At 57.0% G+C, this 11,029-nt stretch overlaps 1 protein-coding gene across 3 annotated transcripts; it reads right to left on the bottom strand.

Moving 5' to 3' along the window:
• Nucleotides 1-3,812: 3,812 nt before the first annotated feature.
• On the bottom strand, nt 3,813-10,607 carry CCDC9 (coiled-coil domain containing 9). 3 transcript variants are annotated; one of them, XM_063311671.1, is made up of 12 exons: nt 10,541-10,607; nt 10,334-10,438; nt 10,091-10,246; nt 9,633-10,007; nt 9,370-9,546; nt 8,950-9,140; nt 8,735-8,781; nt 8,394-8,517; nt 8,156-8,249; nt 7,525-7,909; nt 7,244-7,410; nt 3,813-4,286 (listed from the first exon to the last, which is right to left on the bottom strand). In XM_063311671.1, exons 1-11 carry the CDS (start codon nt 10,541-10,543, stop codon nt 7,262-7,264), a joined length of 1,806 nt encoding a protein of 601 aa, XP_063167741.1. In that variant the 5' UTR covers nt 10,544-10,607; the 3' UTR covers nt 3,813-4,286; nt 7,244-7,261. The 3 variants fall into 3 exon arrangements, with proteins under 3 accessions (XP_063167741.1, XP_063167740.1, XP_063167739.1); XM_063311670.1 differs by having other exon boundaries at nt 7,244-7,909; nt 9,633-9,716; nt 9,792-10,007; XM_063311669.1 differs by having other exon boundaries at nt 7,244-7,909.
• Nucleotides 10,608-11,029: the final 422 nt, after the last annotated feature.

Raw genomic sequence — 11,029 nt, 5'->3', positions numbered from 1 at the left:
CCAGGCTCGGGTGCATGAGGCACCTGTAGCGGCCAGAGTCAATGAGGGCCCATGCGTTAACAGAGTTGCCCTCGCTCCGCAGGTTGACTTTTACGTAGAAAGTGGGGCAGTCGTCACTTACCCAGCTTTTGCTGCGCCCGTTATTCGGCTTCACCTGCTTTGCGGCACTTCCTAAAGCAGGTGGTTGGCGTTTCCCGCCGGCTCGCCGTCCTCACTGTCATCTTCTTCAGTGGAGTAATGTAGGGCTTTTACGCCTACTACTCCACTGGCCACTGCGGTCTTTTTCTCTGTTGCGGGCGGTTTGTGCGCCGTTCGTCGCTGCCGCTCTGGTGGCTTTGCGTTCGGGCAGGTTGCCGCCTTGTGGCCTGCTTTGCCACACCGGAAGCACTGTCCCTGGGCAAACCGGCGCTCCCATTCCTCCCCCCAGGGTCAGGGTGCCGGTCTCGCTGGAGCGCCGCCGGATCGGGGTCCTCTCGCCGTTGCTGTGGGTTGCAGGGACCTCTGGACGTGCCGAAAGGTTTCCTGAGCATTCTCTGCCTTTCCCGCGAGCCAAATCCATTCGCGGAGGGTGGTGGGGTCATCCTGGTTCAGCGCCCACCTTAAAATGGTTAAATTGAGTCCCTCCTTGAATTTTTCAGTGAGGGTGACCAGTCCCGCACTTTGCCCGCAAGCGCTTGGAACTCGCTGGCGTAGTCAGCCATGGAGCGCTGTCCTTGCCGGATTCCCCGTAGAGCTCTCTTCACCGTTTCAGTTTCGAGGGGGTCTCGGAAATGGAAGTCCAGAGTGCCGAGGAACGCATCCACGAGCTCGAGTTCTGGGGCGTCTGCCTGGCATAGGTGGACATACCAGTCAGCCACCCTCCCCCTGAGTCTGTTCGCAATAGCGTTGATCTTTCCCTTTTCCGTCCGGAAACAGGGTCCGTATTCAGCCATGTAGTTCCTCGTGTTGATCAAGAAGAACGACAGCGTGGCTGGGTCGCTGTTGAATCTTGCCGTGAGGTCTCTCACTCCCATCGCTGGTGGACTCCAGGACACCTCCGGACGCGTGGCCATTCCCCCTCCAGTAGAAAGCTGTGGTCCCGATGTGGGGATTCCCTCAACCAGGCTCTGTGTGGCGCCGGCTCCGATTCCACTCGTCTCCAGCCTCTCCCCAGCTGACGCGCTGCGAAAGAGGGGGGGGGAACCGTCCCGGGCAACCCTGCGTGGTGTGCGCCGGCGTGCCCGGCTTCCTCCTCCTGCACTACGCCCTGCCGCTGCAGCCGGGATCAAGCGGGGGTGGGGACAAGCTTCTGGCGCCCCGTTCACACTCACCCCGTTCGCTGCCTCCGCGCTCCAGCGCTAGTTCCTGGAGTAGCCACTCAATCCTCACCAGGTGCGCTTCCGTGGCTCCGCAGCACGCGTTCTCCAGGATGCCTCCCGCGGCTTGCTCGCTCCACCGGCGATCTCCGCCGCTAGCTGTGGGTGCGTGCAAAGGCTCCCATGCCGCCCCGAAAATCACAGGCAGGGATTCCCCCATTGCATCGAGAGTGACCCATTCCGGCAGCGGCTCACCGGTGGCCACCAAGGTAACGTTGCGGCTTGGTTCCTCTCCCGCCGAGCGTCCGCTGGCTCTTTCCGCGAGGTTTGGGGCGCCGTCGCCGGTTCCTGGACCACCGCCGCGTTGCGCCGGGTGTTGAATCATCGCTGCGTTATTCCCTCACAGGAAAATCTGGAAAGGTGCTAGCGAGAAAAAAATATTTTTGGATTCCCGTCTTTATGTGATGCGTAGCTTTTCCCCAACGAGACGCAGACTCAAACTTAGGCAGGCTAAGGAAATCCGGTTTATTGGGAAAGAATACGAACACGAGAGAAAGACGGGAATGAGCATGTGTTGCACTCATTCCCTTAATATACACGCGTGTCGGCCTTGCCCCTTTCCGCCCTCCATTGTCCGTACATCCGTTCCCGGCCCTTTTGATGGGCGATCCCGGTGAGACAATGGCCTTGATGGGCGATTAGGGCGGATACCGGCCAAACGCCGTTGTCCTCTTTCTGTGTCCGGCGCAGGTGTGTGCCCTGGAGCCCTGTGAGGTGGGCCGGTGATTATGTTGATGGCTGCCCCGGCTTGGGCGAGCCATCTGTGCAATTGTTCTTGAGGGGATAAGCCTATGCATACTTCCTACCCCTCCCTTCCATCAGGAAGGCATAATCACGTTGTGAGGCATGCACGCCTTAGAACGGGGCATGACGCTCTCCCCTTTATCCATGTTAAACTCTCTTAGTTCGTCCCTTGTCGAGCTTTTTGCCAAATATTTTTTAAAGGTTAAATCTTTAAATCTTTTATAATTTTGTAATCCAAAAAAAATGAGACTCACCAAGAGGAACACTTTTCTTTGTACAAGAAAATCTCTTTCAGGCTGAAAACTATGTATTTCTAAATATAGTTAAGAAATGGGGTCAGCAGGTCAGAATGTCCCATATTGGCTGCATCATAGCTGCAAACATGGATGGAATCCCGTGCCTCCCATCTGCTCAACTTGTAAGCAAACTGCAGAAGCTTCTGTTCCCACAGTTTATCTGCTGGGAACAGCCATCCAGAGATCAAATGGGTTGATTTCATGCTTTCCTTCATCAGGAAAGATTTCAGCATCCAGCGACAACCTTCTGGGCACTGATTTTCCACCAGTGCCACCTCTGCTCCCTCAAAGATGACCAGACCGCCATTAATCCCCACCAAAAGTCTAGAGCCCAGGCCACCTCCTGATGCCAGAGGCCAAGCAAACAGTTGACAGAAATCTCCCAATTTGATCTGGGGACAAATCCTCCTAATCAGATCTTCAGGTAGCAGTCAATCTCAACTGGACCAGGAAATGGGCTAGTTGTAATTCTTTCCATAACCAGACAGAGCAGAACTGCCCAGAAGCAAAAATTAGGTTCAAAGTGCATCCCATATGTGGGAACTACATGGCTGCTCTACTCCTGTCACGGGGGAATGGAGACTGAAATAACTCAATGCCAAAGACAAGGGAACTCCAACACCAGCCTGGAGTCTAGGTTGAGGAACCCACGGAATCCAATTGGGCAGCAGGGCAGCTAACATGTTATGAAGATACCCAGGTTGCTTGCTCCTGTGGGCCAATGTGACATGCAGATACATAGCTGAGTATCATCAGTATACTGGTGATAGTTGACAATGAATCAGTGGATGACCTCATCCAGCCATTTCATGTTATGGGTTAGGGGAACATGGAGGGGCAAGAACATCAAGCCCTGAGACACCCCACAAATTAGGGGCTTCAGGCTGGATTTCTCCCTATCTGCAATAATAAATGAATTGGCCACAGAGGAAGGAAAAAAACATTGCAATGCTAGGCCTCCCATTCCTAAACCCCACAACTGGTCTCAAAGGATACTGTGATTGACGGTATCAAGAGAGATTGCAGAGAACCAGGATAGTCAAGCTTCAGATCCAAACATGTACTTCTGGATGCCAATTGCAGGGGCGAAATAATCAGGGAGGGCAATTTCCTCTCTGCGCAATTGAGGCTTTCCGGAAGCATCTCCTTGGCTCCCTGCTGCTGGTCAGCTCTGTAGGGGAGCCTTTGGCAGAGGGTGGCTAGCTTCTCCAGCACAGACCAGACCAAGAGTTCCTCCCTTCCAAGAAATTATTAAAGCTTTTATACTCTTCTACTCCAGTAAGAATCCTCTGCATATATCTGAAACAACAGGCAGCCACTCCATTTCCCCAGACATGTCCACAAGATCTCTCTTCCCTCCCCACTTGCACTTCAGAGAAAACCCCAGGGCAGGCAGGAAGGCAAGACACATGCAAGCTTTATTGTCAGGAAACTATTTACTTAGTACATGATATGGAAAAGCCAACCTCTTAACCCAGTGACAAGAAGGGCCCTCTCCCTCTCTCCTGCAGCCCAGATCACTCCTGCCAGACACACAGATAACAGGCCAGCAGGACTGGGCTGGAGAGAAGACAACACCTTTCCGATCTGAGGGTGACTGCAAAAGGTTTGGTATGCAGGACTGCAGGCCCTGCCTGTCCATGATTTATGTTAAGAGCACTAAAAGGTGACTGGGGGAGGGGGGCAGAAGGCTGACTTGGCCCCAACTCTGGAGACTGTTCGAGAGTGACAGAAGCATGCAGAATGCACGTGTGTGTCACAACTGTGTCCAGCAGCTCCAACGAAGAAGTTGGTCTGGTTCAGTTCTCGGCAGGCTGCCAGCTGCATTCCCACCAGCCCTGGAAAAGAAGCATCAGGATATGGCCTCAGGCACGTCAATCTCCAGCTGCTCCTGATGGGGCAGGACAGAAAAAGTCACAAAGCACGAAACAGCAAGTGAAAGGAGGCTGGCCATGAGCAAAGACCTGTTGAAAGGGGATCTTGAGACTCTCTGGGGCCAAGCCAGGATAGAGGCCACAGGAAGGCTGTGGTGACCAAATTAAACAGCCTCTGGAACCTGCACACTACACAGAGCCATGAACTAACCAAGCTAATTGTGTTGGCATAACACGCCAAGTCACAAAGCTTAAAACTAAGCAAGCGGAGTACATTCTGTAAAGTTTCAAATGAACCTGGTTAAGTCTCTGAATCCAACCTAATGTTAACATTCTAACACTTTGGAGAGATCCTCAGTTTTTGAATTGAAATTGTTCATTTATTCATTTTCTTCTTATTTCTAATTCTCAGATTGCAAGTTCATAGGCACAAATTGCACTATTAACTATTTATTGTTCTAGTGGCTTTTCTGGCTAAACAGCAGGAAAAATGCTCCAAAATAATAATAAAATGTTTGTATTTTAAACTTTGAGCTAAAATACCAAGTACAGCTCTTACTTATTTTGATTTTTGGACATCAACACATTGGTAACTTTAAATGCCACAATCACATAGGATAATGCATGATCAATGACCGCACAAACTATTAAATTAAGCAACTTCTACATTGACAGTAGCAGTAATGCTTTAATGGGAATCTTTTGCAGCATAAACATTTGGCTCTAGTGAGCCAAAGATTTTTGTACTACCTGCTGGAGAAAGGGAGTTGCCTGGCCACCCATCCGTTCACCCCACTCCCTCCTTCCCAGATAAAAGGTCCACCTGCCACTTCCTTGGGAAAGGACGAACAAGCTTTCCTGCAGGACCACCTGCATCCTCTGCCAGCAGCACCCCTTTTAGAGCTGCTAATGAGGAATTGCCCCACTCAACCTGCTGCCGTAAAAGCACTGGCTGGTCCTTCGTCTTCCCCATGGGTGTGGCCACCCGTAATGCAGCCAGCGGCTGCCTCCCTTCAGAGTCTGTGCAGGGCAAACCAAGGGCAGGGCACAGATTCTCTCCCCAAATAACCAAGCAACCGCAGGTGTATGCAGCAGAAAGAGGAGCCCAAGGGAATCTACAGAGAGAAGCACTTAAGGAAGCTACAGAAATGGGACAGCCACCCTCTTCTTCTTCGAGGGTTAAAGAGCGCAAGAGAGCCCCCTTGACTGGTGCCTTAAGGCAGCCCTGCTGTGGCTCAAGCCTCTTCCCAAACTGGAGGTGGGCTCAAGGCCTTTGCACAGGGGATCTGCCACCCCTGAGTTACGGTGGACTCGGCAAGCAGGGAATTTGTCTCAACTCCAAGGGAGGCATCACACACTTTGTCATATTTTTAAAAATTCCACCCAAACTCTGAAGCTAAAATCCAGTGCAGGATTAGGGTCCAGGTTCCAGTAAGAAGTAACTATGAGATGCTCTAGCCCAGTGAGCGAAAAAGCCAGGGTGGCAGTAGCATTCCCCACCCCGCAACTTCCTCCTTGCCAAACTCTCAGCATCTCCCTTATGCACTGGGAGGGACAACACTTCCCAACACCACCTTTCCATAAAAGTGAATACAGCGCGCACAAGTCCTGCGCAGTCAGCCCCATCTGGTTTTCTGGGGGAAAAAGGGGTAATGAATCTTGAAATAAGCCAACAACAACCCTCTGCTTACACATGCTGGCAGCCCCCAGCATTTCTGAGACAGCTTTCCAAACCTGGTGCTGCAGCACCTGAAACCCTCAATTTTCATGGAAGGGCTACACTGGCTGGAGAGGAAGCTCCTCAAGAGCACCAGCCTGGCAAAGGCTGTCAAGCTTCCCAAACCAAACTGTCATGTTCACTGTTTCAATGTGCACTGCACATCGTAACGTTTCACGTGCCGTGGTGCTGACGCGCGTTTCTGTTGGGAGGGAGCTGCTGTGAGACCTGGTGCCAAGCTCTCTATGCTCATTTCAATGGAACGTGTTTGGGTTCTGTGCTCTGCTCAAGGACTTTTCCGGCGGACCATCAGAAGCCGTTAGGAGCACCTGGGATTGTGAGCCTGGGAAGATTCTACGGGGGGAAGGATTTCATTTGCACCAAGGGTTTTTTAGTTTGCATTTGGCGCGCTTTTTCCATTCTCAGCTTTCTTTGTGATCCTGCATACTATTCTTTAATAAATCAGGTATCTTTGTGATCCTGCTTATGAGTCTGATGGTGTTTAGAATAGGCAATCCTTACACAAACATTCTGGCAGAGGTCGGGGCAGGTTTCTGTTTTCTGGAAAGTGATGCCCAATGCTTGACACCCTCCGGACTGGGAGCATTTTATTTCACAGTTCACAGAACATCAAGAACAGGAGAAAGTTCTAGAATGGAAGAGGAGAGGAACACTCTCCCCAGAGGACTCGCAGCTTCTTTCATTCCATTTTAGCTAAGCTCTCTCACTCCACAGAACCCGAGATCGAACAAGGCTCAAATGCATTAGAAAGAGAACTGGAAATAGAAAAAAAAATCAGAAAAAGGAAACGGAAGCACAAAACAGGCTAGCAAACAATGCCACTGTCTGTTCCTCAAGCCTGCCCTCGTGCAGCACCCTTCCCCCCAGGTAAGGAGGAGAGACCTTGTTCCTGCAGAGAATGCATGGGTCCTTTCTCCTCTTCCAAGGACAAAACGTCACAACCATGAGACAGAAATTTAATGATGGCGGGAGCAGGCAGACAACAGCCTGGACGAGAAGCAGCAGGCAGCTGGAGAAGACCCATTTCCCAGAGGAGAGAAACAGCGAACCAAAGGTGGTGGGGTAGAGCTCCCTCTCTGGGTAGGCCCTGAACCACAGGAGCGCAACTAAGGGTGGGAGAACCAGTTTGGAGAAGGTTGAAAGTTGGTGATCTCCAGCTCCAGTGAGCTCCTTCAGGGCAGGCCAGAACTGATCCCTACAGGATCACACAATGCAGGGGGAGGGAGGTCTACTCACCCTTTTCTTCCATCTTGCTCAGCCAGCCACCTCTTTGGGTCCAGGCACTTCTGAATCCATTTTTATCTCTGCTTCCTGGGCTCTATGTGCAGGAGAAGCTGCCCCTCCTGCTGGGGGTTCCACAGGAAGAGATCCATGCATTGCCAACAGTACTGGGGGATCCACTCCTGCAAGAAGGGAAGAAAGGCAACAGCTCTGAGCAGCAACATGTGATGAGATATGCCCCTCCCCCCGTTGCCTCAGGAGCCACCCACTCCCTATAGCCCACATTTGTCCTTTACCAGCAGCCCCAGCAGGTAATTCCTCCGTGGGCGCATCCAAGGGGTTTTGGTGGCTGCTGATGCTGCTGGCCCGAGGGGAGCGCATCTCCATCTCTTCACCCCAGTCAGACACAGGCTGGTATCCCTCTGATGGCCCCAAGGGGGTCAGGGGCACCCCCCCCATGCCTGGAGCCTCCTGAGGTGAAGCAGTCGGAACTGTGGACAGCTGCCCGGGCTCCCCTGGGGGCAGGAGGGAGCAGGAAGGGGGAGGCCTGTCCTCCTCCAAGGAAGAATCCCGGCTGCCGTTAGCTTCGACTTCTTCCTCCTCCTCCTCCTCCCCACTGACATCCTCCCACTCGTCCTCTTCCTCTTCCTCCTCTGCTGCCGTTGCTACTTGTGGCTTTGCCTGGGGGATCCCGGGGCAGAAGAGAGACGTAAGAGGGAAAAGAAAGCCCCATGGAACCTCCGATTCAGCTGCAGACCTTTCCAGGACTGCTGCTAGCTTGGGAAGAGGCCTCTGGTTGCCACCCCACTTCAACCATGGCCTGGGGCAGAAGAACTCCCCAGTGGCCCATGTGGGCATCTGGATCCATTTGGGGAGCAGCGAGAGAGGAGCAAGCTCACTGCCAGGCCCACACCCAGCCCTCCCCACCTGCAGCACCGGGGCAACGCCCGCCTTGTCCTCCCCCGCAGGTGCAAGCGGCGTCTGGTCTGGCTCCTCCCTCTCCCACCGATTGTCGTGCATGCTGCAAGGAGAAGCCAAAGCTGAGCAGAGAGACTCGTGGCAGGGTGTGCCGAGCCCCGAGGAAGAGAGACCTGCTGCTGCAGCAGCTCTCCAGTCCCCCTGGGGTGACCACCCCACAATGTCTGTTATCCTGGCCCCTGCTCACCTGTAGGGCCCGGAAGATCTCCCTCGTGGGCGGCCACAGCCTCGGATCTTCCAGTGCCTGTCCCCAGGCGGCCCAGACAGGAACTCCCCAAAAGTGGGCCGTTTGGGAGGGCGCTGAGGACGTTCTGCAATAGGAAGGAAACCAGAGGAAGACAGAGGCTCTAGTGTGGGGCCAAGTGGCCCAAAGGGAGGGGAAAGGAGACGAAAGGGCTCCAAGGCCACCCCAAGAGCAGCAACTACAGCTGCTCGTCAAATGCCTGCTCGCTGCTTAATGGCACCGCCCCATCCCTGGTAAGGAGGAAACACCCCAGGACGCACCACTTGCTCCGAGCCCCTCCTCACCCTGCTTGTCACCAGGTGAGCCTCCAGGCTCATGGCCCCCTTTCAGCCTGCAGAGAGGAGAGAGAGAAGCAGACAATGAGGAAAACCCTCCCACCCATGCAGCCAAACTGCCCCAAAGCCCCCCTCCTGGTCCCTGGAGCCACAAGTCCAGAGAGCCCACCACCCCCAGCCCCAGAGAAAGTTCAGCAGCTACCCCACACAACCAGGGCACCTACGCAGGATCTGTCTTCTCAGCATCCCATTCTCGGCGCCACTCCCCCGTGGGCTGGCGGTGTCGGGCCAATCGCTCCCTGTCAATCTGGTCCCGCTCCTGCTTCCAGCGGGTATACTCAGCCCGTTCCCGGCCAGTCATAGAAAGCGTCATATCCAAGGTCGTGAGGCCCCTGTGGCGGCCACTGCCCCGGCCCTGGCAGGGAAAGGCAGGTGAACAGAATGAGATCAGGGCCCTCATACCTGCTGGGTCTGACTGGTGCCCAGCAAGAGAACATCCCCCTGAAAGCCCAGCTAAGCCGTGGAGAAAAGGGAGGAGGGAGCTGCCTCTCAACACCACATCCCAGAAAGGAGGATCAGTGGCCCAAGCGACCCCCCACACGCGCAGGCTCCCCTTCCCAAATCCTGCAGCCACTCCGACATACCAGAGAGGCCTGCTCTTTGCCTTGCTCCAAGCCTGTCTTGACCTTATCGAAGTCAGCACCCCCCCAGTTACGGATGTGGCGCCGGCTCCCCTCCCGCCGGTTCACCTCAGAGAAGGGGCCACTGCGCCGCGGGTCATCCAGAAAGTTGCGGACAGGGTTCTTCTCTTGCAGCCCGTCCTGCGGAGAGGAGAGGAGAAGCTGCAGGGCCTGAGCCAAGCCCCAGGACAACGTTGCCCTCCCGGCCAGCCCCGCGCCACACTCACGCGCTGGCCACGCTCGTACTCGGCGATCTTCTCCATCTCCTCGTTCATCTTCTCGATATTCCTCCGGCGCCGCTCCTCCCACTCCTGCGGGGGGAAAAGAGGCCCTGCAAGCGCCCCTTCGCTGCCGGCGGCCCGCCGCTCGGCCTCCCGCCGCCTTACCTGGGAGCGCCTGTCGGGGCCCGGCTCTCCCGCCGGACCCCCTCGTCCCCGGGGCCGCCGCCCGCGCCCGCCTCGGCCTCGCGGCCCGCCGCCCGAGGAATCCGCGCCCGTCCCTTCCCGGCCGGCGTCCGCGCGCAGGGGGCGACCTCCGGGCGGGGCCCCGCCTCGGGACCCCCTGGTAGCGGGCTTCCTCTCGCGGCCGAGCACCCGCGTGTCCTGGCGAAGAGAAGCGGTGCGGCTCAGGCCTGGGCGAGCGCCTCGGAGCGGCGCTCGCGCCCTGGCCTCCCGCCCAGACTCACCTCGGGCGCCGACGGGACCTGCCCCGCGAGCCTGGCAGCCTCGGCCTCCGCCCGCCGCCTCTCGGGCTGCGCAGGGGCCTCCGCGGGGCGGGTCCTCCGCGCTCCGGTCACCGCGACGCCCTCCCGCTCGGCCTTCCGGCGGTCCTCCTCGATCTCCTGCGCGAAAGGGCAGAGGGACGATGCTCAGCCCGGCCCGGCCGGGCTGGGCCGCGCCGGACCGGCCGCCCCCTGCCCCGCGCCCACCTGGTAGCGCTTGATCAGCGCCTGGTTCTTGCGCCGCAGGGCCTCGATGCGCTTGTCCAGCTCCGCGTCCTTCTCCTCCCTCGACTTCAGGTCCAGCGAGGCGGACTGCGCGGGAAGGAGAAAAGCGGGAAGAGGGACCGCCACTCGCCCCCGGCCCGGGACCGGCCGGCCAGCCCCCGCGCCCCCCCAGGGACGGCCCTCGCCTACCATCGTTCTCGCGGGAGCCGAGGCGCCCGGGGCTCCAGCCCGCCCCGCCCCCGCTTCTGCTTCCGCTTTCTCCCGGAGGGGAAGCGCTTTGCGCCCCGCTGCCCCTCGAGCGCCGCCTCTCGGGCGGAGGACGCCGCGTCGCCCTCTCGAAAGGGAGCCCGCGGAGAGATCGACCCAGGCAAAGCGCCACCCTCGGGCTTACGGCTCGGCAGGGGGCGCGCTGCCCGTCCCGCCGGGGAAGGTGCTCCCCGGAGGGCTTTCGGAGGCGGGCCGTGGGGGGTCCTGCTGTGGCTGTGCGGCCTGAGGCGCCCCCGCCGCACCTGCCAGCCACAATCAAGGCGCTTCTTTCCGTCCAGCGCGGAGAGCGGGCTCTGCGGAGAGGACGACCGGGGGTGGGGGGGCGCGGGCGGGGTGGTCCCGGTGCAAGGCCTGAGCCCCAGAACACGGACGGGGCTGCCCCACCTTGCGGCTACAACAGCGGGAGAAGGG

This window comes from Candoia aspera, chromosome 10 (genome assembly GCF_035149785.1).
Source record: "Candoia aspera isolate rCanAsp1 chromosome 10, rCanAsp1.hap2, whole genome shotgun sequence".
NCBI lineage: Eukaryota > Metazoa > Chordata > Lepidosauria > Squamata > Boidae > Candoia > Candoia aspera.
Note: the sequence above shows the minus strand (reverse complement) of the source record. Positions and strands in the feature narration are given on the sequence as shown.